This window comes from Mastomys coucha, unplaced genomic scaffold (genome assembly GCF_008632895.1).
Source record: "Mastomys coucha isolate ucsf_1 unplaced genomic scaffold, UCSF_Mcou_1 pScaffold14, whole genome shotgun sequence".
Lineage (NCBI taxonomy): Eukaryota > Metazoa > Chordata > Mammalia > Rodentia > Muridae > Mastomys > Mastomys coucha.
Window position 1 is genome coordinate 91,396,039 of NW_022196896.1, and position 26,158 is coordinate 91,422,196.

Consider the following 26,158-nt stretch of genomic DNA (forward strand, 5'->3'; position numbering starts at 1 on the left):
CTTACTATGTAGGCCAGGTTGGCCTCAAACTCACAGAGATCTGGCTGTCTCTGCCTCCTTAGTTTGAGGATTCAAGGTATGTGCCACCACACCTAGCCTTTAGTAGAAATTTTAATATTACTAGCTCAATTTTATTAACAGTTTTGTTTTCGAGGATAACAGTTTACATTTAGTTGTTGTAACTTATGTATTTAGGAAGGTTTAAAAAGTACCTGGTATGCTGGGCACTGTTTCAGTAATATAAAGAGATCCCTCCCATAAACTGACCTAACAGGTTAAGGTTTTATATGAGGCTTATGTTGTTTCCTTTAGTATGTTCACAAACTTACAAATGAAAAGCAAACCACACAGTTCATGTACACAAAACGTGTAACTGTTGGAATGGAATTTCATTCTGCTTTTTTACTTTTTCTTTAAAATATTTAAAAATTAAAAAAAATATTTTTATTTTCAGTTATGTGTCTGCATGTGTTCTATGTACATGTGTGTGAGTACCTGGGGAGTTGAGAAAAGGCTAAGTTACAGTTATGTGTCTGCATGTGTTCTATGTACATGTGTGTGAGTAACTGGGGAGTTGAGAAGAAGCTTAGTTACAGTTATGTGTCTGCATGTGTTCTATGTACATGTGTGTGAGTAACTGGGGAGTTGAGAAGAGGCTAGTTACAGGTGATTATGAGCTGCCTGACATAGGTGTTGGGAACTGAACTAGGGTCCTTTGTAAGAGTGTTACATACTCAGTTATGAATGTAATACATGAATATTGTCTAATATTGTCTGAAGGATTTTATTGGTCACCTTCTCCTTGTTGAACTCTGAGCCTTAGTTTTTCAAGTAATACCAAATTTCCTTTGTCACAGAGAGAGGAGAAGGGGTCCAAGGAGAGCAGCAGTCTCCGAGTTCAAGTTGGTCCAGCCCTCAGATCCCTTCAAGGACACAGCCTGTGAGGTCGCCTGTACCTTATAAAAAGCAGCTTAATGAGGAGCTGCACCGGCGCTCTTCAGTGTTAGGTAAAACAGCTCTTACTTCACTTTGTGTGTGACTTTTCATCTTTGGGTTTTCTAGGTGATATTCTGAATTAATGTTTCTGTTACTTGGAACAGTCAAGTACTCTTTAGAATAAATAAAACCTACTTAGGTGATACAACTTTTCAACTCTTGAAAAGTTCATCATGTCATTAAACTTTGATTATACAAGCACTGATGTCTTGATTGCATTTTGATTAATTACTTGCTTGGGTTTCAGCAGAGAACACTTTGCCACATCCTCAGGAGAGCACAGGTTAGTTCCAACTTTATAGATGGATTCTGTACTTATTCTTGGATGCTAATGAAGTGTGATGTGCATGCTACTGTCTCCAGAACACTGTCAAACTCCATTGGTGGGCTGCTGATTGCCGTTGGCCTCTGTCTTTGTTGGGGTGCACACTGTCAGTGTGGCTGCATACACTGTCCCGCTTGCTTGCTTGCTCTCCATCTTGTGGTACTACATAGTCACCTCATTTTGTTTCCATGCTTTTCTGATGGGTCTGGGCTGGGAATCTGTATTCAGTTGAGGGACTACAGGTGGTGTATGTTTTATTTGTCAGATTGTTAAACTCAGTGAAGTGGTTTGCTCACCTCTAGCAGATAGAAGTACAGAGGCAGTGATTCCGTAGAGAGGAGAGGTGGTGCATTGGGAATCACTTGTCCTAAACCCCATATCTGTCCTGTGTGGCCACTTACTTCCACGAGATACTTGAGAGAACGATAGTTGTATAATGGTGGTTGGCAGAAGGATATTTTACTGCTTGTTGAGGTTTTTCTTTCTGAAAAAAGGAGGAAGAAGCTAGTAGAAGAGGCATTTTTGCTGAATGGCTTCAATGAGCTGGCTGTGCCACCCCCACACATTTCTTAGGGCAGTCACTTCATCTTGAGAGGGAGAGTTGGGAGATGGAGGCAGCAGATTTTCCTTCATCCCAGATTATCCAAGTTTAACCTCAACCGTATTAAACTTTCCTTAGTTCTTAAACCTGACCCATGGCTTAGGAGGATGAGGCAGGAGATTTCAAATTCAAAGCCAGCCAGTAAATACTAGCAGCTTCCAGAACAGTGTAGGATACACAATGAGGAGGTAGCAAACCTGAATCACAGCAACAGAACCTGACCCAAGGCAACACGGTGCTATATTTCAGAGTGCTTTTCTGACTAAGTTCCATGCTGAATTAAAACATTCTTGCCTGAAAGCTTTCATTTCCTTTTCCTTGCCGAACTCAGTGTCTAGTTTTTCATACAATGCCAAACTATCCTTTGCTTCAGAGGGAGGAAAAATGGGCCAAAAGTCAGTCTGAATTTCTTAAAATTGAGGAATTGGACTAGAATCCAGCCTGCTAGGGATTGCAGAGTTGTAGCTTGCCAAAATTTGCTTTTATTGTTATGAAAAACTTGAGCATAGGCAGAGCTTGGTTTTTCTCCCTCACTGTGGTTCCCACATCCTCTACCCTGTAATGGAGTCCAGTTCTTGCATTTTACCCTGGAGGCCTTGGAACTTAAGAAGTTTGGAACTGCTTAGTCAAATATATTTTCCCTCAGCTGTACTTCTACAGTTTGGCAGTTCTCCTGTCTTAGGGAAGTTACTTGATTTCTGGCATCCATTTTTCAAACCAGTAGCTGACGTTATGTGTCTAAGGACATTGACTTCTTTTCTTTGACTGAGGTCAAGCAGGGTCTAACTGTTCATTCTTTCCCAGTGGAGGAGGGCAGTGATACCCTCCTCTTCCAAGCAGCTAACTGCAAAGAACGTTACAATTTATTATTGGTGGTGCCAGGGATCACTGCCATTATGATTCTTACAGCTTTGTATCTCCTTTTAGGAATTACAGTCATGGAGACTGCTTTTTAATCATTGTTTGAGATTCAAGGAAAATTTAGCTATAATACATGTTAGCACAGCACATCCGAGATATATGCTGCAGTTCAGATAGGCCCAGTGTAGATGAGGTGTTATTTTAGTGATTTAACTGCCTTAAGGAATTTTGATGCATTTGGATTTATACATCAATCTCTCATTCTTTGCAATCCCTATTTTCTCCCCTCCCAAACAAAACAAAATGCCTAGTAGGAAACTAGTAAATAGTGAGATAGTTTCAGGGTGGGATATTTCCAGTTTATAGTAAATTACCTTATAGAAGATACCTTTTAGACCCTCAAGTAGATGACTAAAGCCATAGGCAGTTTCAAAGCCATAGTATATGATTTTTTTTTCACTGTACATTGAAACCTATGATAAATTAATTTACAAATTTGGCCAAGAGATTAATGTCAGTAATGCTAAACTAGCACAGTTGTAGCAGTATAATGAAGTCATGTGAATGTGATGTTTCTTTTGAGCTAAGACAAATGTTAATATTTTCAGACTATGTGACTGAGGATAACTGAAACCTTGGGAAGTAAAACTGAGATATGGAGGAATTATGTAAATTAGGGGGAAGTCCACAAGTTATTAGGTTAATGTGCTTTAATTAATAAGGGTTCTTTCTTATTTTTTTTATTTTTTGTCAAACCACTTTAACCTGAGCTTTTGAAACTTCTGTAGCCAGGAATAAATAGAAACTTCTCTTGTGATTTTCATCAAAAGTAAGAATAGGTAAAAACTGTGATAGTTTCATGTTCCATTCTGGTCACAAAGCTAAAATTTGGGCTTGTTTTATTATTAATATATTTGCTTTCTTATTGTTATTTCAAGTGTAGATGATCTCTTCCAGTGTGGAATTGCAGGATTGAGGAGGTGGTGGGTGCGGGTGCGGGTGTGGATGTGGGAGAGTCAGGTTGATGCTTTGGCCTCATTGGTCATATTTTGCCATCCTGGATGTCTTGTAAAGCCTGCGGGATCTTTGGAGGGTTGGTCTGTCAAGTTTCTTACTGGTGATCTGCTATAGAACTGAACAGATTGGTCCTATTGCTTACATATTTGACTTTTGGGACCAAGGTAGATTAACTCTCTGGGATTACTTTTTCTTCTGCTCAGTGTCTACGAGGTATTTATTATTTATTTGGTTGGGAATTAAGTGTGCAAGAAATCATTAGTGAATTCTGGACATGTAAGTGATGCTTCCATTTCAATCCTCAAAAACCACCAAGTTTTTAAGATAGTTCTTACATATCACTTAAATGCATGTAAAATAATGGTTTATATGTAATATATGCTTTCAACAGGAACTTACTTTTGATAAAAATCAGTTTTAATTCTCAGTATTAATGGCTGGGAGAACATATATGCTAACAATGGGGATGATTTGTATTCTCTCTCTCTCTCTCTCTCTCTCTCTCTCTCTCACACACACACACACACACACACACACACTGCTTGATATAGTTGCTAAAACAATTATTTTCTTTTTAAAAATATCTGACTCAGACTCCAGAAGGAAAGCAGAACCAGCCTGTGGAGGTCATGACCCACGTACAGCTGTTCAGCTTCGAAGTCTCAGCACAGTATTGAAACGCCTCAAGGAAATCATGGAAGGAAAAAGTCAGGTATTGTGGAGAGGCCTTGGGAGATCTTTTAATTAACCACTCATGGAGATCATGCCATGGCATACTGTCACTTAAGTCAAAGTTTATTACTTCCTCTGATTGTGAATACTAGAGCTTTATACATAAATTCTTAATTTTGTTTTATCTTTTGTGTAGTCTATTTTTTCTTCCTTGTCTTTTTAATATTTTGTTTTGGTGTTAGTTTATTAGGGCAAGGTTTGTACATATTCTTCAGCAAGCTTTATTATTTTTGTCCATAAGTATGGTTCCAGTTTCCTTTTGTCCTGTTCAGTGATAAGTGAACCCAGCACATTGCTTTAGATAGGCCTTCTTTCAGTGATTACATTTTAACTCATCATAAGTCCATGGACTTGCAAGCATGCCACTCTTTCCTGTACCATAGTTCCATTTTGTGTGTCCTTGTACTGATACTCTGAAGTTATTGTAGCTTTAGCTTGAGTTCTGAGAGTGGGTGATATAAGTCCAGTTTTTCTTCAACATTGTCTTGATCTTTCTTTCTCCCCCCCCAACCCCCCCTTTCCCCTCCCAGAGTTTCTCTGTGTAGCCTTGGCTGTCCTGGAACTCACTCACTCTGCTGGCCCTGAACTCAGAGATCTATCTGCCTGCCTCTGCCTCCCAAGTGCTGGGATTAAAGCCATGTACCGCCACCCAGCTCTGTCTTGGTCATTTTAACCCTTTTAAATTTTAGAAATAGCTTGTCATCTCAAAAGACACCTTCTAAGATTTTTTTTGTCATTGCAACTTAATACTCGTTATTTTGAAGAAGCCCTTACACCACACTTTTTTGTTGTTGTAGGACAGTGACCTGAAGCAGTATTGGATGCCAGATAGCCAGTGTAAAGAGTGCTATGACTGCAGTGAAAAGTTTACAACTTTTAGGCGCAGACACCATTGCAGACTGTGTGGGCAGATTTTCTGCAGTCGTTGTTGTAATCAAGAAATCCCTGGAAAATTTATGGGCTATACAGGTAAATGCATTTCCTTTATAGTTGTTATATTTAATAGTGAAATTATGAAATAGTTAAATAGAAGGCCAATATTTTAGACACTTTTTATTTGGGACTTTATATCTAAGGTAGTGGGTGGGGTATAATAGTGAGAAAGAGATAGACAGCTTTGATTTTTAAGAACTTTATGCTTGAATAATAAAGGAGGTGATGCTTATAAATAACTAGAGTAAAAATATAGCTATTTTAAAAATCTAAAGTAGCATTAGTGATTATTAGATAAGATAATATAGATTTTTAATTTATGTTTCTGTAGAGTTTTTATTCACGAAGTAAAGGTTGCCTTGACTTAACATGATAATATACTTTGGCAAATTGTATTCTACTTATATTCCTTCATATTGGGAATGTAGTGGAATTGTGGTAATGGAGAAAGTTAAGGACATTGAGCCATGGGGAATGGATTATACAGTGATTTGGGAATGGAAGGTAGGACTGGCTTTGTAACTAGTCTTGACCATGCATTCTTCCCATCTTAGCCTTGCAAGTGCTGGGTGTGCAGATATTTCAGCACCCTGGTTTAAAAGTTTATTTACTTACTTATTTGTTTGTTTGTTTATGGTTCTAGGAATCAAATCCAGAGCCTTTTGTATTTAGGAAATCACTGTCCCACCGAGTTATGTTCTTAGTTCGAGAATGTGCTTAACATGTTTCTCATGTTATTTTAGTTATTATAAAGATCTTCCTTATTGTTTATTTTTTAATCTAAGATGCTGTAGAGTTCATAATTTCATAATCTTCCACTTGATTATGACCATATCTTTTAAAATTATTTTTTTAACCAAGTCTTTTACTATTACTTTTTCCCTATCTGGAATTCACTTTTCTTGCTTGAGTTAATCTTCTGTGTGCTCGTTTGATCACACAGGGTGTGCCCCACTGATTGTTGTCGGCCTTCATATGCAGCTCTCTTCCTCTACTCTGTTCTTGTTCACCTCCTTGCAGTTTGAGACTCTTGGCATCTTAGCTTAGCAAGCACCAAGGTAACAGGAAGTAAGCTTACAGCTTCTTCTTCTCTTTTTAAATTGCTTTACTTTGGTATTGCTGTGTGATCAAACCTTGTCCATAGAGATAGCTACATTTGTACAGTTCATGAGCTGGAAATTTGAATCTTTAAGCTCACCCTTTTTTGTACTTTGTGTTCTACATTTAGGAGCAGTGAGCTAATGTCATACTTGTTAGTTTGACAGGTTTGTCAAGTATTAACCTGAGCACTGTCAATATTCAATTCAGAACATCCAGAATTATTGTCTTCTGTTTGCCTGTTGCCCTACCACTTCTCTCAGTCATCTTGTTACTATTAGAAATACTAATGGTTTTATTTTTAAAAATTTCTTTTAAGAGTTATTTTGCTTTATTTTATTTTTTTGCAAGTTATGTATGTGTACCAGTTGAGTACCTAATTGTGTTCACAGAAGTCAGAAGAGAGCATTGGATCCCCTGGAACTGGAGTCACAGGTGGTGCTGGGAATTGAATCTAGATCCTCTTCAAGAGCAACAAGTGCTCTTAACCACAGAGCCATCTCTCCAGCCCTTTCATTAATGGTTTAAGTTGAATGTAACTAGAGAACCAAGTTCAGAAACCTAAGAGCCAATTCTGCAAATTTAACCCTAAGCTGTTGTGTCTGTAAAACTGTTTTATACTGAATCTGTATCTGTCAGGTGTCTCTACAGAAGTGGAACCAGTGGTGACAGGTTTCCCTCTAGTCAAGGAATCAACTCAAGTGCTTGTACGGTTTGAAGTTATCAGAGTTAGTCAACAGGATGCAGTGCTGAGACAATTCTCTTGCCTTTGGAAACTTTAACCTTTGTACTTGAGGCCTCAGTTGATTTGATGAGTCATACTATGGATGTTAATCTGCTGTATTTAAAGTCCGCTATAGTGTTTGTTAATTACACTGGAAAAACAACAAAACCAAATGAGCTTCAACTCTAGTGTTTGACCAAAACTTTGTTTAGGCAAATTGAACCTTTAAGTTTAGCCCTTGCAAATGGAAAATGTGTGTTGGACACAACTGCACACTTAGACCCTAAATAAATATAAAATACCTAGAATTTTGATACATAGAAAAATCAGTGGGTTGGGTTAATGTGGTGGTACATGCTTTTAAGCACGGTATTCAAGAGGCAGAGGTGGGTAGGTCCCTCTAAGTCTAAGGCCAGCCTAGTCTATGTAGTGAGACATTGTCTCAAAAAAAAAAAAAAAGAAAAGAAAAGAAAGAAAAAAATTAACATTCTTCGTGGCTCTGTTTCTTGGTTTGATAATTTTATTCTTAATAGTTGACTTGTTAAGGGAGTTTATACTTTATGGTCTAACCCAGCCTTTGCTGTGGTGAAAATTGAGGGTCTTTTCCTCAGATAGTAATTTCACTTCCTTACTGTGGTGCAGTTTTGGTCAGTGACAGTTTTTAATCATAGCACTTTTATTTATTCTAGACTGAAGTTCACTTTATTATGTTACTGTTTACAGAGTCCCGATCAAAAAGAATATAGTTTTCTTTATTGAGTTTTAATACATTTCATCTGCTAAACTGTAATCTTAGAAACTAGTAAACTAGTGACATTATTTTGATATATATATTTTGATAAAACAATTATATAATAGTTTTGATTTTCGGGGAGGGCCGGGTTTCTCTGTATAACAGAGCCCTGGCTGTCTTGGGCATGCTTTGTAGACAGGCTGGTCTCAAACTCACAGACATCCACCTGCCTCTGCCTCCTGAGTGCTGGCATTAGAAGCATGCACCACCACACCTGAATATAATAGTTACTTTAAAATGAGACAATAAAAGGCACTGTAGTATACTTGGTAGAAATTTATGGTAAAACATAGTATATTGAACTTTTAGAAATTTTGTGTATCACTTCAGATCTTTATATTAATGTTAAGGTATAATTGAGGTAGAATTATTTAATAACATGCTATTTAGTGAAAAATAAATATAGCCTTGTTATTCAGTGGGGGGCTAAGTTCCAAGAAATGCATCCCTAGGAACTTTTATCCTTGTGTGAGATTGTATTATAGAGAATACTTAGGATTAGCCTCCACTGTTCTATAAGTTCTGTAATGGCAGGAAATGGTCTCCTTATTACTAGAATTAAAATTATCAAGTAATGAACAGCCAAACCTGACCACAAAGCTTTTGTTTATTGAAGAGCATGCACCTTCCTCCCAATATTGGACCCTAGTGTTGGACCTCCCAGGCTAGTCCTGAAGGTCCCATCCTTTTGTCCGCATGTATGCACCTTCCTCTCAGTGCCTCAGTGTTGGATCTCCCAGGCTAGTCCTGAAGGGACTATCTTTTTGTCCGCACCTACCAGAAGGTAGATGTCTCTACAGAGCAGGTGTATGCCACCATGTGGAACTTCTCATTTAAGATGGTGTCAACATATTGCCCAGGCTGTGCTTGTAGCCTGCCAAATACCATTATGGCCCCTCAAAATAGTAGTATATATATTTAAAAAAAATGATCAAAAGTATAACATAGTAAAGATAAAAGCTAGTGACTTGGTTGTTTATCATCAAGTGTTATTTATGTTTATGATTCAGTTTTTATGATTATGTGCCTTATGGTTTAGTGACTTACAGATCAGTAAACTTATTTAAATCAGCCTCAGCAAACATGTGAATAATATACTACCCTATAACATTATGGTGACTGGTGTACTAGGTCCCATTTCAGCCCCATTATAATCTCACAAAACTGCTTGTGTATAGTGTGTGTGGCCTGTTGTTGACTGAAGTCATGTGGTTCATGGTGTATTTTGCTTCTTAGCACACCAAATTGTTATGGAGTCACACCAAACAATGTTATATAAAAATAGGGTAGAAATGAAACTTACTTTAGGACAGGATTGTATTCTAAAAAATAGGTTTAGAAATATTAAGAAACTCTGTCCTAGGAACTATTTCTGTGGTGTTACGGATTGAAGTCAGGGCCTCATGCATTCTAGGCAAGCACTCTATCACTGAGCCACACTTTCAGCTAGAACATTTCATTTTTATTTCACTATGAAAATTTCTTTTAGTTTTATTCCTATATATCATATTGTATGTAAGACCTTTTCCCATTAGTTTTAAAAGCTGTATACTACTAGTAGATAGAGGAAATCCTATAAGACCCTGGTCCTAGGCGAAGAGCTCCATGGCTGCTGAGAGAGGGGGAATTAGTCTTCTCCAGAGACAGGCCCTGAGATAGGTTATCCAATCTCAGATGTTCAGCTCTAACCACGAATGAACAATGCCGTCCGTCTAGATTGGGCTATGTGTGTGTGTGTGTGTGTGAACAATTAAAGAAGAGCTTATAAACTTGAAGGGAGTTGGGAGACATGGGATGAAGTGGGGAGAGGGAGAATTGGAACTGATGTAGATACAGCACTCATCTGTGTAATTCTCAAGAAGTGGTTTTTTTTTTTTTTTTTTAATTAAAAAAAAAATGCATTATCTGGAGACCATTCTTCGGGGCTTTGTTATAGAGGCCCTACTTGTTACCTAGGTTGCTTCTGTTGTGCTGGTTATTTAGTATATGGAAATCTTTCCATTTGAAGAGGGATCTTGAAAAAGTAACTTTTATTTTCTGGTTGTAATTGTTGTCTGTGAGGCTTACTGCCTCTGTCTGCTAATCTAGGCCTAGTCCTGGAAGTTTCTAGCCTCTGTACAATCTTAGCTAGCCCTAGACTGTTTTTAGCCTCTGACACTTGCTTCTGACTAAGTTCACCCTTTCTTAGTTCTTTCTGAAGTCTAGCTGGCTGGTTCAACTCAGCTGTTCTGGGTCAAACTCCTCTTCCAGCTGACTTACTCAGCCTGGATTTTCTCTCTGCCTCTGAATTGCTCTGCTTGGCCTCAAACTAAATAGCAGTCTTTTCAAACCTCCTGGCTCCTTCTCATTTTCTTGGTTGATCTGTCTTTCCCTGTGTCTAGTTTGTTCCCTCTTCAATCCATCTCTATAACTCCTAACCAAACAGCTTCCTTCTCCCTCTCCCTCTCTCTGCTTACTCTCCCTCTCAACTCTACTGCATTCCTCTCCACCAACTCTAATGTATTCCTGTACTGTACCCTCTTCCTCCTGTACTGTCTGTCTTTCCCTTAAGTAGCTTCCCTTTCATATCTCTTTTCATGAGAGTTGGGCACATCCCATTCTGCTAAATCTTTCTCTGATTTGTCGTCTCTTTTTCTGCCACTCAATGAGACATCACTTTCAAACATGAGTGCTTCTTTCTACAAACTAAATTTACCTTCTTTGTTTGGGATTAAAGGTTGTATCTGTATTCCAACCAGAGGGATTAAAGGTGTGTGCTAAGGGTTGAGCCACACCCTATCGAGAAACAGATTCCTGTAATAGGACCCATCAGCTCTGATAGATCACTCATTGCATAAATACAATTTTGAAAAAATATTCTTACAGCCATGGTTTTATGTTACTATTACTGGGTCATTTTTTCTTATTTTTTATTAATTTTTTTTAACCTATTACAGATATTTGAAGTAATAAGGATGCTTGGATGAATTTATTGTAATAATCTAACTTGTACAGCAGAGCCAAGTATTTCACTTACTTAAAATGTCTTTTGATAGCCTTTACTTGAAGATACTCCTTTTATTAAAATACATATTGACACAGATTTAAAGTATTTCATTAAGTAATATATTTCCTTATTGCTTTTCCTCCTAGGAGACCTCCGAGCATGCACATACTGTAGAAAAATAGCCTTAAGTTATGCTCATTCCACAGACAGTAATTCCATTGGGGAAGACTTGAATGCTCTTTCAGATTCAACTTGCTCTGTGTCTATACTTGATCCAAGTGAACCTCGGACACCTGTTGGGAGCAGAAAAGCCAGTCGTAACATATTCTTAGAGGATGATTTAGCCTGGCAAAGGTACTATAACATGAATATAATTTGATTTCAACTTGAGAAATGCTTAGTCTTGTGACCTTTTTCATTAACATTTCTTTTTATTATCTGCAAATTTACTGTCTTTTCCAGTTCACATAGAGAAGAATCATAGATATTTATGGAGAGTGGTCATATTAACAACATTCAAATATTAGTGCATAAGAAGAGTGTTTTTATACCTTTCTTATTTACTATTATTCTCCTATTGAAACCAAGAACAGATGCTTGGCATATGCATAAGCTTTGCAATATTTGTTAAATAGGCAAAAGAAGTCATTGATACTAATATTCCTAGTGTAGTTTTCTTTGAGAAAGGAGAGCATCCCTCAAAAATCTGGATTTGTTTGCAATTTCAGTTAGATTTTTTTTCTTCTAAAGGAGTTTTTGACATGTTTATATCTGAAGATGCTTTGCTGACAGATTGTAGATATACACACCTCTTTACAAGTTAACTAGAATTGTTTCTATTGGAATATTAGGTTCATTAGTTTCTGAAATCTTCTTTAATGGAATAATCTTACATATAATTCCTAATGAACTTAGAATTTTAACTATTCTTTTTTTTTGTTTGTTTTATATTTTGAGACTGAGACAGAGTCTCTCTATAGTCCCAGGTGTCCTGGAACTCACTCTGTAGACCAGGCTGGCCTCTAACTCACAGAGATTTACTTGCCTCTGCCTCTCAAGTACTGGAATAAAATTTTGTGCTACCACACAACAGTTTAACTAATGCTTTTCGGTGAATAATTTTATTAGTTACTTCTTAAAGAGAAGAATAAGTATATTGTATATTTAAAAAGAATGAAATAAATTATAACTATACTCAGCATATGTGAACCCAGGGACATAGAAAAGAAAGTCAAAAATATATGCACTTGTTCTGTAATGTTCAGAAAGATATAAATGAAGGTAAATGCCCAGGGATGCAATTGTGGTAATTACTAGTTACTTGTCTTGTTGCTGTAACAGGATTCCCAACAGAACCACCTTAAAGACTTAAAGTTCTAGGGGATAGAGCCCATCATGGCAGAGGAGGAATGGCAGCAAGAGCAGGATGCTAGTTACCTTGGGTCCACAAGGCAAGATGCTCAGTTCCATTCCCCCTAGTATTCAGAATGGCACCCCAGTGCATGAGGCAGTACTGTCCATATGACCATGGGTCTTTCACCTCAGTAACCAAGCCAGCTCAGTCAGTCAGCTATGTCTCAAAGGAGGGAGTGAGGATTGAAAAGAAAGACAAGGAGACAACATTATAACATGACTCCAGCTAGTGCTGAGTCTGAAGCTGGTTTATTTTTTTCCCAGTCAGCTTTTATACCATTCTAGGTACTTGCAGAGAATAGGGTTTGTTCTTAGATCAAAGACAAAGTAATCAAACAAGGCAATAAACAAAGAGATCAAACAAGGCAATAAATAGAGGCCCCTGGCAACGGTTTCTAGGGGCTTGTCAGGATGACCAAGATAAAAGGAATGCCACACATCCCTTGGGGAGTTTACCTTGAGCTTTGTATTAACCCAAATGTGAATATTCTTATCTGAGCTTACTTCCTTGAGCTCAGTGACAAGTGCTTGCCAAATTTTTATGAGTAGCCTCCAAAGCTCTGCACACCTCAGTTAAGCTAATCTAGATAATCCTTCACAGACATGCCTGGAGATTATTTCAGTGGTCCTCGGCAGCTAAGATTAATCATAACAGTGGTAAACATAACATTTATAATAATGATTTCTTTGGGATTAGGGAAAAGGATGGTACTAAGTAGGGGAACACAGCCACTTGAAAATGGTGGTAGTGGAGTTTTTTTAAGTTGCTTGATGGCTCTTTTGATGTTTGTATCACCATAGTTATATTATACCTTACATTTTATTATTTAAGTGAGTCTGTATTTACTTAAAAATATGAAGATTAGATTTTTCAGCTTTTTATTATTTTAGTTAGCAATGCTTTTTATTTATGTGTGGTCCAGTTGTCTGAATTCAGAATTGACAAATGTGATTTAGTAAAACATAGGAGAGACAGAAGATAGACTTCAGATAGAGTACTAGTTCAGTCTTAGGCTCTGTGTTAATAGTTTTATATTCCATTAAGCCATCACATCTTTTTGGTAGGAAGTATTTTCTTTTTTGACAGATGTGGGTGATAAAGTTTGGGAAGATCAAGTAGTGAGCCTGAGGTCACACAGCTAGTAAGAGATAGAGCTGTACTTGGACCTTGGTCTGTCTGACTCCTTGCTGCTTTTGCTGCTCTTCTTGTGGGTTGTTGGGACAGAGAAGTTTTGAATACAGATTTTTTTTTTTTTTTTACCCAGATCACTTTCATCTTTTATTTGTGAAATGGAAATGAGTTTTACAAATCATCTATCCAACCAAATTTGCAGTTTTCTCAACATTTAGTATACTTAAAAGTTATCATTTTTTGATATTTAATGTCCTAGAGATGAAACTACACTTCTTTTTTTTATTTGCTTGTTTGTTTTTTGAGAGAGGGTTTTTCTGTGTAGCCCTAGTTGCTCTGAAGTAGGCTGGCCTTGAACTTACAGAGATCTGCCAGCCTCTGCTTCCTGAGTTCTGGGATTAAGGGTGTGCTGCGCCACTGCTCAGAAAAACTGCACTTTTTGCCTCAAATAAAGTAAGGGCCAAAATGAACTGCATACAATCTTATTGCTGTAGGGAAAATAATTTGCTTTTAAATGTTAAAGCACTTATTATAGCCCCAAATGACCCCAGTATTTTAATTTTGTTTATAGTTTGATTCATCCGGATTCCTCAAATAGTGCTCTTTCAACAAGACTTGTATCTGTTCAAGAGGATGCTGGGAAGTCTCCTGCTCGAAATAGGTAATTGCCAGTAAAGAAACTACTTTATTTATGTCCATCGTAACGAGAACAGACAAGCAAAATGGTGAGGCTGTTTCAAAGCTCTGTTAGGTAATGTTTTCTTTTTTTGGTAGTTTTTTGAGTCTTTGGTAGCTCTTTCAGATATTTTCTGATGATGTCAGATACTGGAACCTGTCTTCTGTCAGTAGTTTAGTATGATGGCCTGAAGGATATAAGAAAATGAGCCATGTAGGTATTCCTGTGAAAATGTGCACCAAGAAAACAGAAGAACCGATTCTTAAGAGGGAGCACACCTGGCCAGGAATATAAGAGGTCATATGTGCTGCAGTGGAGTGTCTCACAAGAAGGAATGGTAGAGATGTTTTAATCTGTTCTAAGGTGTGGAGCTATTGGAATTAAACAGTATTTTAAGTGCTTTGTAAAACCTGATTTTTTTTTTTTTGTTTTTCGAGACAGGGTTTCTCTGTGTAGTTCCTGGCTGTCCTGGAACTCACTCTGTAGACCAGGCTGGCCTCAAACCCAGAAATCCGCCTGCCTCTGCCTCCCAAGTGCTGGGATTAAAGGAGTGTGCCACCACTGCCTGGCACAACTTGAAAATTTTAAGAATAGAGAAATAAATGCTTATATAGTCTGCATTAGGACATAATATTTTACCTATTTTGACGCATCTTAAATAATGTACACTTTTTAAAAAAATCATTCAGTTGATTGATTTCAGCCCTGAGTTTGATTATTTTCTCCCATCTACTTCTCTTGTGTCTTTTTGCTTCTTTTTGTTCTAGAGTTTTCAGATGTGCTTTTAAAAAAGTTGCTGGTATGAGACTTCTCCAGTTTCTTTGTGACAGTACTTAATGCTATGGACTTTCCTCTTAGCACTGCTTTTAATACGTCCGTATTTTGAGTATGTTGTGCCTTCATTTGCATTGAATTCTAGAACATTTTTTCCATTTTTCCTTATTTCTTTCCTGAGCCTAGAGATCATTTGGTAGAGAGTTGTTCAGTTTTCATGAGTGTGTAGGTTTTCTGTTATTTCTGTTGTTGAAGTCCAGCTTTAATCCATGGTGGTCTGATTAGATACAAGGGGTTATTTCAGTTTTCTTATATCTGTTGCCACTGGCTTTCTGACTGGACTGTATGGTCAGTTTTTGAGAAGGTTCTGTGAGGTGCTGAGAAGGTATATTCTTTTTGGGTGAACTATTCTGTTAGGTCTATTTATTTGATTTATAACCTCTGTTTCTCGGCTTAGTTTCTGTCTTGATGACCTGTCCATTGGTGAGAGTGGAGTATTGAAGTCTCCTAATATTAATATGTGTGGTTCAAAGTATGATTAACATCTTAGTAATGTTTCTATTTTGAATGTGGGTGCCCTTGCTTTTGGAGCATAGATGTTCAGATTTGAGATGTCATCTTGGTGAATTTTTTTCTTTAGTGAGTTGAAAGTGTCCTTCCTTATCTCTCTTGATTAATTTTGGTTGAAAGTCTATTTTATTAGATATTAGAATGGCTATTCTAGCTTGTTTCTTGGGGTCCATTTGCTAGGAAAACCTATCCTTTTACTCTTAGGTAATATCTATCAGTTACTGAGGTGTGTTCCTTGTATGCAGCAGAGTGATGGATCCTGTTTTTGCATTCAATCTGCTAGCCTGTGTCTTTTTTATTGGGGAATTGAGTCCATTGATGTTGAGAGATATTAATGGCCAGCGATTATTAATTCCTGTTATTTTGATGTTAGTGGTGGTTTTGTGTTTGTGTGCATGTGTGTGCATGTGCGTGTGTGCACTTGTATGCTCACATTTCCCTTTCTTTGGTTTGCTGGTGTGGGGTTATTTCCTTTGTTTTCTTGGGTGTAGTTAGCCTCTTTGGGTTGGAGTTTTCCTTCTAGTATCTGTTGTAAGGATGGATTTGTGGATAGATATTGTTTAAATTTGGTTTTGTCTTGGAATATCTTGCAGTCCTGTACAATAAAAGGACTTCTGGAATATCTTGCAATCCTGTAGAATAAAAGGACTTCTGAAGTTTTTACCATCCCTCATGTCAAGCTGTACTACAGAGCAGTAGTAATAAAAGCCATATGGTATTAACATAAAAACTGAAAAGTTGATCAATGGAATAGAATCTAAGGCCCACATATAAATCCACACACCTATGGACACTTGATTTTTGACAAGAAGCCCAAACTATACAAAGGGCAAAAGGAAGCATCTTCAACAAATAGTGCTGGTCTAACTGGATGTTTGCATGTACAAGAATGCATATAGATCCGTATTTATCACTCTGCACAACACTCAAGTTCAAGTGGATCAAAGACCTCAACATAAAACCAGATACACCAAATCTAACAGACCAGAAAGTGAGGAACTGTTTTGAAAGCACTGACACAGGAGACGACTTCCTGAACAGAACACCAGTAGTTCAGGCACTATGATCAACAATTAATAAATGGGACCTCATGAAACTGAAAAGCTTCTGTAAGGCAAAGGACATCATCAATAGGACAAAACAGCAGCATACTGATTGGGAAAAGATCTTCACCAACTCTACCTCCAACAAAGGGCTAATATCTAAGATATGTAATGAACTCAAGAAATTAGACACCATCAAACCAAATAACCCAATTAAGAAGTGGAGTACAGCCGGGGCGCACGCCTTTAATCCCAGCACCTGGGAGGCAGAGGCAGGTGGATTTCTGAGTTCGAGGCCAGCCTGGTCTACAGAGTGAGTTCCAGGACAGCCAGTGCTACACAGAGAAACCCTGTCTCCAAAAAACCAAAAAAAAAAAAAAAAAGAAAGAAAAAAATAGGGAATTCTCAACAAAGGAATTGCAGAAAGAATGGAAACAGGCAATCTCAGGAGGTAGGAGGTTGGGGGGAATCTTCCAGAATGTACTAGAGATCTGGGAGGAGAGAGACTCTCAGGAATCAAAAGGAGGGACCTTAGATGAGATGCCCTACAGTGGGGAGAAGGAACTTGTAGAGTCCACCTCCAGTAGAAAGTCAGGGCATCAAGTGAGGGATAGGTTACCCTCACAGTCAAAACTCTGACCCATAATTGTTCCTGTCTGAAAGAACTACAGGGATGGAAATGGAGAGGAGCCTGAGGAAAAAAAAGGTCCAGCGACAGGCCCAAAGTGGGATCCAGCTCAAGGGGAGGTCCCAAGGCTTGACACTGTTACTGAGGCTATGGAGCGCTCACAAAAAGGGACCTATGGTGACTGTTCTCCAAAAGACCCAACAAGCAGCTGAAAGAGTCAGATGCAGATATTTACACCTAACCAATGGACAGAAGCTGCTGACCCCTGTGGTTGAATTAGGGAAAAGCTGGAAGAAGCTGAGGAGGAGGGCGACCCTGTAGAAGGACCAGCAGTCTCAATTAATCTGGAACCCCGAAATCTCTCAAACATTGGACCACCAACCAGGCAGCATACACCAGCTGGTATGAAACCCCCACCACATATACAGCAGAGGACTGCTGGGTCTGGGTTCAGTCAGAGAAGATACGCCTAACCCTCAAGAGACTGGAGGCCCCAGGGAGTTTAGAGGTCAGGTCGGGTGGGCATGGAGGGTGGGGACATCCTTGTGGAGATGGGAGCACAGAGGAGTTATGGGATGCAGAAAATAGGGAGGGTGGACCAGGAGGGGAATAAAATCTGGAGTTTAAAACAAACAAACGAATGGATGAATGAATGATAAAAAGAGAAATGTTCAATATTCTTAGTTATCAGGGAAATGCAAGTCATAATGACTCGCTAAGAGTCTATCTCATACTATCAGAATACACACATCACAATGGACAAGATCAAAAACTCAACTGACAGCACATGCTAGTGAGGATGTGTGGGAGCAGGAGGAACACTCTTCCAATTGCTGGTGTAGTGCAAACTTGTACAGCCACTTTGGAAATCAACTTAGCAATTTCTCAGAAAATTGGGAATAGTTCTATCTCTAGACCCAGCTATACCCTCCTGGGTATATACCAAAAGATGCTCCACCATAGCACAAGGACACTTGCTCAACCACATTCATAGCAGCTTTATTCATAGTGGCCAGAAACTGGAAACAACTTACATGTCCTTCAACTGAAGAATGGATAAAGAAAATGTGGTACTTTTATACAATGGAATACTATTTAGCTATTAAAAACAAAGACATTATGAGATCTGCAGGCAAGTGGATAGAACTAGAAGATATTATCCTGAGCCAGACCCAGAAAGACATGCATGGTATGTATTCACTTATGAGTGGACATTAGCCATGAAGTACAGGATAAATGTGCTACAATCAACAGACTCAAAGAAGCTAAGTAACAAGGAGGGCTCTAGGGAAGATTCTTCTGAAGGGGATATAAAATAGCCATTGAAGGAGGGAACTGGATGGGTTGGGAGTGGGGATCAGATGTGGGAAAGGGGATGGGGTGGGCTGGGAATGAAAATGGAAATTGATGGTGGGGTATCTCTGGGACAAGCTGGAGACCTGGAACAGGGAGGCTCCCAGGAGTCTATGGGGGTGACCCTAGTTGAGAGTCCTAGCAGTTGTGATATGGAGACTGAAATGCCACTTCCTATAGCTAGTTGGGACTTCTAGCAGAGGGAGGTGGGAATACCAACCCACTTACAAAACCTTTGACCCAGAATTTGTTGGCCTATATGATGTGCAGGGATAAAAACAGAACAGAGATTGAAGGAATGGGCAACCAATGACTGGCCCAACTTCAGTCCCATCCCATGGGAGAGAGCCAACCTCTGGCATTATTAATGGTACTATGTTATGCTTGCAGACAGGAGTCTGTGATGACTGTCTCCTGTAAGGCTTTGCCAAGGACCAGGCTCGGTTTGGAGAGGGATTCTGAGGAAGGGGTGTTTATTAGAGAGTGGCAAAAGAATGACTTGAATGTCAAATCGTGGGTACAAGCTGATGGGCCCATGTTCTGCTTGAGACAATTTTCTCTGGAGATATCCAGACAGCTCATCCATACAGCTCATCTCTTGCAGACCAAGGTCCAGTCTTTTATTTACATATCAATTTAGTTGTTTATTCCAGGTTCCCTTTGATTATCTCATGAATCAACATTCCATGACCTCATCTCCCTTCTTCATCCCCCCCATTCTTAGAAAAAGACAGCAAGACATTTTTTTCTTTTTTTTTAACATTGCAAATAAATTTAGAGATCTGCCTGCCTTTGTAAGCACAGATAATAAGCTAGCTGGGTGGGATCTCACGCTGTGATCGGCAACCATTGCAATCACAGCTGGACGTGACCTCACTCTGTCCCAGGCTAGCCTTGAACTCAGGAATCTGCCTGTCTTTGTATCTTTCTGACAAGGTGGCTCACAGTGCAGCTGCTTCTGCTTTTTAGGTCTGTGAAGTTCTTTGTACAATTCATATTGCATCCTTATATTTTGTATAGTTGAGAAATTATATATTTTTGAACTCATGTTTTCAGAGTTTTTTCCTACAGCCTGAAGGGCTGTCCTGAAGGTCTCAGTGTTTACCATTTTGCTGAGACATTAGCCACATCCTTTATCACTGACTCATGCTGTCTCCAATTATCATGGGGTCATAAATCTTGGCAGAGAGGATATTCTTTGATAACCTTCGCAGGGAGAATATTTCCCATTAGTCTTGGCAGGGTTTTACATGAAGGAAAATATACATATTTTTATACAAATAAATGTCACAATCTGCCACAGGCCGGCCAGTCTGGGCCTCCCTCAACCCGTGCTGGGGAACAGGGTCCTAGTCAGGTAGACAAAGTGTTGGCGAAGAAATGACAAACAGAAACAGATACAAGGGAGTGCTGTAACTGAATGCAATTTGTACAAAGTAGAAATCAGGCTTATATAGTATACAGAAAACAGGGCAAACTACAAAATTCACATAGGCAGGAGATGGCTACATCAAGGTCAGTAAAATCAAACAGCCAGGTGCAAGGCGGAGGAGCAGTGGTGTCTTTTTTCTTGGGCTAGGTTGTCTTGGCAGCCCCAAGATAAACTCTCAGGGTCTGTCTGAGGCAAGTAGCTGAAGGTCGTATTCTAGCATTCCTTGGCTGTAACATAAATAATTAGTGATGGGAGCCCTACAACTTTTAGCTTCTCACTGGCAGTAAAATAGTTTTTCTTTCTGTGTGAGACTATTTTGATAATAAGTGCCTAACTGTTGTTTCTGACTCTTGAGATGTCCTGTCTGGTAATACAGCTTCTAGTAAAAATTCCCAGCTGATTACAACTAGGAAATCTAATAGGATTATTGAAGCACTGTGAAGGCCAGGAAATAATGTTCAATCTCAGTGTTAGCTATAACAAAATATTTCTTAGGGCACCTTTATGCCTGAAGAAAGAAAGCATGCAGATCTCTCCACAGACTTAGCAGAGATCAATCTGGAACATATCTGAGTTAGGAGATACCCACAACTGACTGAAATTCCCAGGAGACAAACTCCCTTTGGAGTCATAATGCCTCTTGTCCATGATCAGGTTTTAACCCTGATACTGTAGACCTACTGGGGTAGACAAGTGCGTGTAGCAATGACCAGCAACCATCAACACTCATGGAGGCACATGCCCTGATGGCTCTGTTCCACGGGCAGGAAACTGTATCCCTTCCATACAGCTAAGCAGGACTCAGCAAGGCTTTCTCTGGTAGCAGATGGGAACAGAAACACAGACCTACAGTCAAACAGTAGGCAGAGCTTAGGGAGTCTTGTGAAAGAATGGGTAAAGGATTGAGGAAGCTGGCGGGGGTTGGGGTGTGGGGTGTGGTCAAGGACACCACAAGATCTATAGTCAACTAACATGGGCCCATGGGGGCTCTTAGGGACTGAACTACAACTAAAGAACATGCATGGACTGGCTCTAGGTAGGTCCCCTACACATCTGTAGCAGATGTGCAGCTTAGTCTCCATGTGGGTCTCCTAACAATTGGAGCGGGGCTGTCTCTGACTCTCTTGCCTGCCTTTGGATCCCTTTCCCCAGCTGGGCTGCCTTGGTGGGCCTCAGTGGGGGAGGAAGTGCTTACTGTTGCTGTAACTTGATGTAACCAGGGAAGATGGGTACTCATGGGGGCTTCCTCTTCTCTGTGGAGAAGGGGACAGGGTATTTGGATGAGGGACTTGTGAGGATGGGACTGGGGGGAGGGGAGAAGAGGCGGAGGGGGTTGTGATTGGGATATAAAGTGAATAACTTAATAAACTAAGGAAAAAAAATCCAAGAATAGTGCCACCATTTTTTTTCTTCAGTTAATAGATTTAAAAAAAATATTTTTGAAGTAGGATCTTAGTGTCCTGAAACTCACTGTGTAGCCCAGGCTGGCTTCTACTTCATAATCCTCCTATCTCAGCTTTCCAAGTGTTGGGATTGTAGGTACAGATTACTACACCCAGCTGACAATTCCTCTTTTTTTTTTTAGTAGCAGTTTTGGCTTAAATAGTAAAATTTTAGAATAGTAAAATTGAGCAGAAACTTGAAATCATACAACATGTATGTAGAAACAATGATTTGTTTCAGTTACCTCTTTTCATAAACTTACTACTCGTTTCTCTTTATTGCTAGACAATATTCCATTTTCTAGATGTGCCATCTAGACTGACATCTCGGTTGGTTTCTGTGTTTTGGCGATTATATAGAAGCCTGTGAACATCTGTGTGTAATTTTGGGTGTGTGTATAGGGCAGGGTGTCAACTGTGTTGTTTTGTCCATTTGAGAATTTAGAGAGACCTAAGTGTTTCAGTCTCCTGAATGTTGAGATTAAAGGTGAATGTTGCCATACTCAGCTCTGTGTAATTTTGTTGTGTATGCATGTAGTTTTAAGTTCGTTTGCATAAATACCAAGAAGCATGGTTTCGGGATCCATGTTTAATTTTGTAAAGGATTACCAAACTGTCTTTCAAGCTGGTAATGTCATTTTGCATTTTCACAGGCAGTTATGAGAGTTCCTCTTCTTCCAAACTATTGCCAGCATTGCTGTTGCCCATGTTTTATAATAGGTGTGTAGTGGTGTCTCATCATTCCCCTCCCCCCAACCTCCCCCGGGAATATTTGACAGTGACCATTTTTTTTTTTGCCATTTTTTTATTAGATTTTTTTTAAATTTACATGTCATATGATTTTTCCTTTCCCAGTTTCCCCTCTAAACACACACACACACACACACACACACACACACACACACACACACAAAACAACAACAAGAACAAATCCCTGTTCCCTTCCTCCTCCTCCTGCTTGCTACCCCACGCTCTCCCGCTTACTAGCCCTGGCATTCCCCTACACTGGGGCACAGAACCTTCACAGGGCCAAGGGCCTCTCCTCCCATTGATGACCGACTTGGCCATTCTCTCCTATACACATGCTGCCAGAGCAATCAGTCCCACCATGTGTACTCCTTGGTTGGTGGTTTAATCCCTGGGAGCTCTGAGGGTACTAGTTAGTTCATATTGTTGTTCCTCCTTTGGGGCTGCAAACCCTTCAGCTCCTTCAGTCCTTTCTCTAACTCCTTCATTGGGGACTCTGTACTCAGTTCAATGGATGGCTGTGAGCCTCTACTTCTGTATTAGTTGGGTACTGTCAGAGCCTCTCAGGAGATAGCTATATCAGACTGGAGAGCCCTTCCTTCAGTCTCCTCTCTATAGTTAGTCTCTGCAACTCCTTCCATGGGTATTTTGTTCCCCCTTTTAAGAAGGAATGAAGTGTCCCCATTTTGGTCTTCCTTCTTCTTAAGTTTCTTGTGGTTTGTGGATTGTACTTCCTGTATTCTGAACTTCTGGGCTAATAACCACTTATCAGAGAGTGCATACCATGTGTGTTACCTCACTCAGGATGATATTCTCCAGATCTGTCCATTTCCCTAAGAATTTCATAAATTCATTGTTTTTAATAGCTGAGTAGTATTCCACTGTGTAGATGTACCACAGTTTCTGTATCCACTCCTCTGTTGAGGGACATCTGGGTTGTTTCCAGGTTCTGGCTAGTATAAATAAGACTGCTATGAACATGGTGGAGCATGTACCCTTATTACATGTTGGAGCATCTTCTGGGTATATGCCCAGGAGAGGTATAGCTGGGTCCTCTGTTAGAACTATGTCCAATTTCCAGAAGTACCGCCAAACTGACTTCCAGAGTGGTTGTACTAGCTTGCAATCCCACCAGCAATGAAGGAGTGTTCCTCTTTCTCCACATCCTCGCCAGCATCTGCTGTCACCTGAGTTTTTTATCCTAGCCATTCTGACTGGTGTAAGGTGGAATCTCAGGGTTGTTTCGATATGCATTTCCCTGAGGACTAAGGATGTTGAACATTTCTTTAGGTGCTTCTCAGCTATTCATCAGTTGAGAATTTTTTGTTTAGCTGTGTACCCATTTCTTCATAGGGTTATTTGGTTCTCTGGAGTCTTAACTTCTTGAGTTCTTTGTATACATTGGATATTAGCCCTCTATCAGATAGAGGATTGGTAAAGATTTTTTCTCAATTTGTTGGTTGCCGTTTTGTCCTATTGACAGTACCTTTTGCCTTACAGAAACTGTGTAACTTTATGAGGTCCCATTTGTCAATTCTTGATCTTAGAGCATAAGCTATTGGTGTTCTGTTCAGGAAAATTTCCCCTGTGCCCATGTGCTCGAGGCTCTTTCCCACTTTCTTTTCTATTAGTTTCAGTGTATCTGGTTTGATGTGGAGGTCCTTGATCCACTTGGACTTGAGCTTTGTACAAGGAGATAGGAATGGATTGATTTGTATTCTTCTACATGCTAACCACCAGTTGAGCCAGCACTGTTTGTTGAAAATGCTGTCTTTTTTTCACTGTATGGTTTTAGCTCCTTTGTCAAAGATCAAGTGACAGTCAAAGATCAAGATAGGTGTGTAGGTTCATTTCTGGGTCTTCAATTCTGTTCCATTGATCTACCTGCCTGTCACTATACCAATACCATGCAGTTTTTATCACAATTGCTCTGTAGTACAGCTTAAGGTCTGGGATGGTGATTCCACCAGAGGTTCCTTTATTGTTGAGAATAGTTTTGGCTATCCTGGGTTTTTTGTTATTCCAGATGAGTTTGCAAATTGCTTTCTCTAAGTGTGTGAGGAATTGAGTTGGAATTTTGATGGGGATTGCATTGAATCTGAGGATTGGCTTTGGCAAGATGGCCATTTTTACTATATTAATCCTGCCAATCCACAAGCATGGGAGATCTTCCCATCTTCTGAGATCTTCTTCAATTTCCTTCATCAGAGACTTGAAGTTCTTGTCAAAAAGATCTTTTACTTGCTTAGTTAGAGTAACACCAAGGTATTTTATATTATCTGTAACTATTGTGAAGTGTGTTGTTTCCCTAATTTCTTTCTCCGCCTGTTTATCCTTTGTGTAGAGGAAGGCCACTTATTTGCTCGAGTTAATTTTATATCCAGCTACTTTGCTGAAGTTGTTTATCAGGTTTAGGAGCTTTCTGGTGGAATTTTTGGGGTCATTTAAGTATACTATCATATCATCAGCAAATAGTGATAATTTGACTTCTTCCTTTCCAATTCGTATCTCTTTAATCTCCTTTTGTTGTCTAATTGCTCTGGCTAGGACTTCAAGTACAATATTGAATAGGTAGGGAGAGAGTGGGCAGCCTTGTCTTGTGATAGGAGGGGAATAGAACCAAGCCTTGAGTTAGGGAAGTAAAGAGGAACAGGAATAGGAGACTGAGCTGGAGAGGCTAGGGAGGTGAGGTGAGACACAGCCAGGACACAAAGGCTTTTGTGTTAGCTGGCAAATGGAAAAAGGTGTTCTGTGAAGGATGAGTTATGCTGATATATTGAATAAGATGAGTTAAAGCTGAGCATTGGATTTTAAAACAACACTAATGACCATAATAGACATTCTCAGTGGGTTGTTCATCAAGCAGAGAAAATGGAAGAATTGGGGATGGGAGTTTTGCTGTAAAGAGGAGGGAAATGTACCAGAGGGATGTAGAACTAAGGTAGGTTTTAAAAGTTCAGATACATCACAGTATTCTCATCAGCATGTACACAGTTACAGCCTTGCTGATTTGTATGTCTCCCTGTGCTTGGGTTGATGCGAAGATTGGTAGAGGTCTTCAGGCTATAGAATTTAGTCAGTTAATACTGTCTTAACAAAGTTTAATTAGCATCCTTGCCATGGCATATTTACTAGAGCTTTTGATAGCAAAGTTGACTAATTTTCTTTTATTCTTGATGCCACTATATTAGAGTGCATTCAGGAATTATTGCAATGTTATAGACTCAGGCAGCATGAATCAATGTACTTACTGTGGAGTAGACTTAAATTAGTTGAATAAGGTTACAGTGACAGATTTTCACTGAAAGAAAATATCAAGAAGTAATTGATTATTATTATTAATGACCTATGAATGATTTCTTATTTTAAAGTGATTTTGTCTTTATAATGCACAGAGGATAAACTTTCATGTGAGACCTATGATTTTGAATGGAACCTCTTAGTATTAGGGGACTAAATTTAGTTAAATTTCTTTATCCCTGATTATTATTATTATTTTTTCTAAGACAAGGCTTCTTTGTTTATTTAGCCTTGGCCAACTACAACTTGCTCTGCTGGCCCCAAACTCACAGAGATCTACTTGCCTCTGCCTCCCGAGGGCTGGAGTTAAGGACATGTGCCACCATGCTCAGCTTTATCCCTGATTTTTGATTTAAAAATTATTTTACATTTACCCAGGTGGTGGTGGCACATGCTTTTAATCTCAACCCTTGGGAGGCAGAGGCAGACAGATCTTTGAGTTTGTGGCCAGCCTCGTCTACAGAGCAGGTTGTAGGACAGCCAGGACAAATGGAGAAACCCTGTCTTAAAAAACTAAAACAACACAAAAAAGGAAAAGTTGTGGATTTACATATTTATTATTATTATTTGTATATGTATATG

The 26,158-nt window shown here is 39.2% G+C and overlaps 1 protein-coding gene across 9 annotated transcripts in view; it reads left to right on the top strand.

The window, feature by feature from the left end:
* Positions 1-26,158, top strand: part of Pikfyve (phosphoinositide kinase, FYVE-type zinc finger containing) — a 99,133-nt gene that overhangs the window by 5,066 nt on the left and 67,909 nt on the right. For 4 of the 9 annotated variants that reach the window (XM_031367755.1, XM_031367761.1, XM_031367763.1 and 1 more), the window contains exons 3-8: positions 858-1,007; positions 1,244-1,279; positions 4,394-4,512; positions 5,330-5,501; positions 11,213-11,420; positions 14,183-14,272. In XM_031367755.1, coding sequence (XP_031223615.1) covers positions 858-1,007; positions 1,244-1,279; positions 4,394-4,512; positions 5,330-5,501; positions 11,213-11,420; positions 14,183-14,272 — 775 coding nt within the window. The remainder of the gene's footprint in view (positions 1-857; positions 1,008-1,243; positions 1,280-4,393; positions 4,513-5,329; positions 5,502-11,212; positions 11,421-14,182; positions 14,273-26,158) is intronic. The other 5 variants (XM_031367759.1, XM_031367764.1, XM_031367760.1 and 2 more) reach the window with 2 other exon arrangements.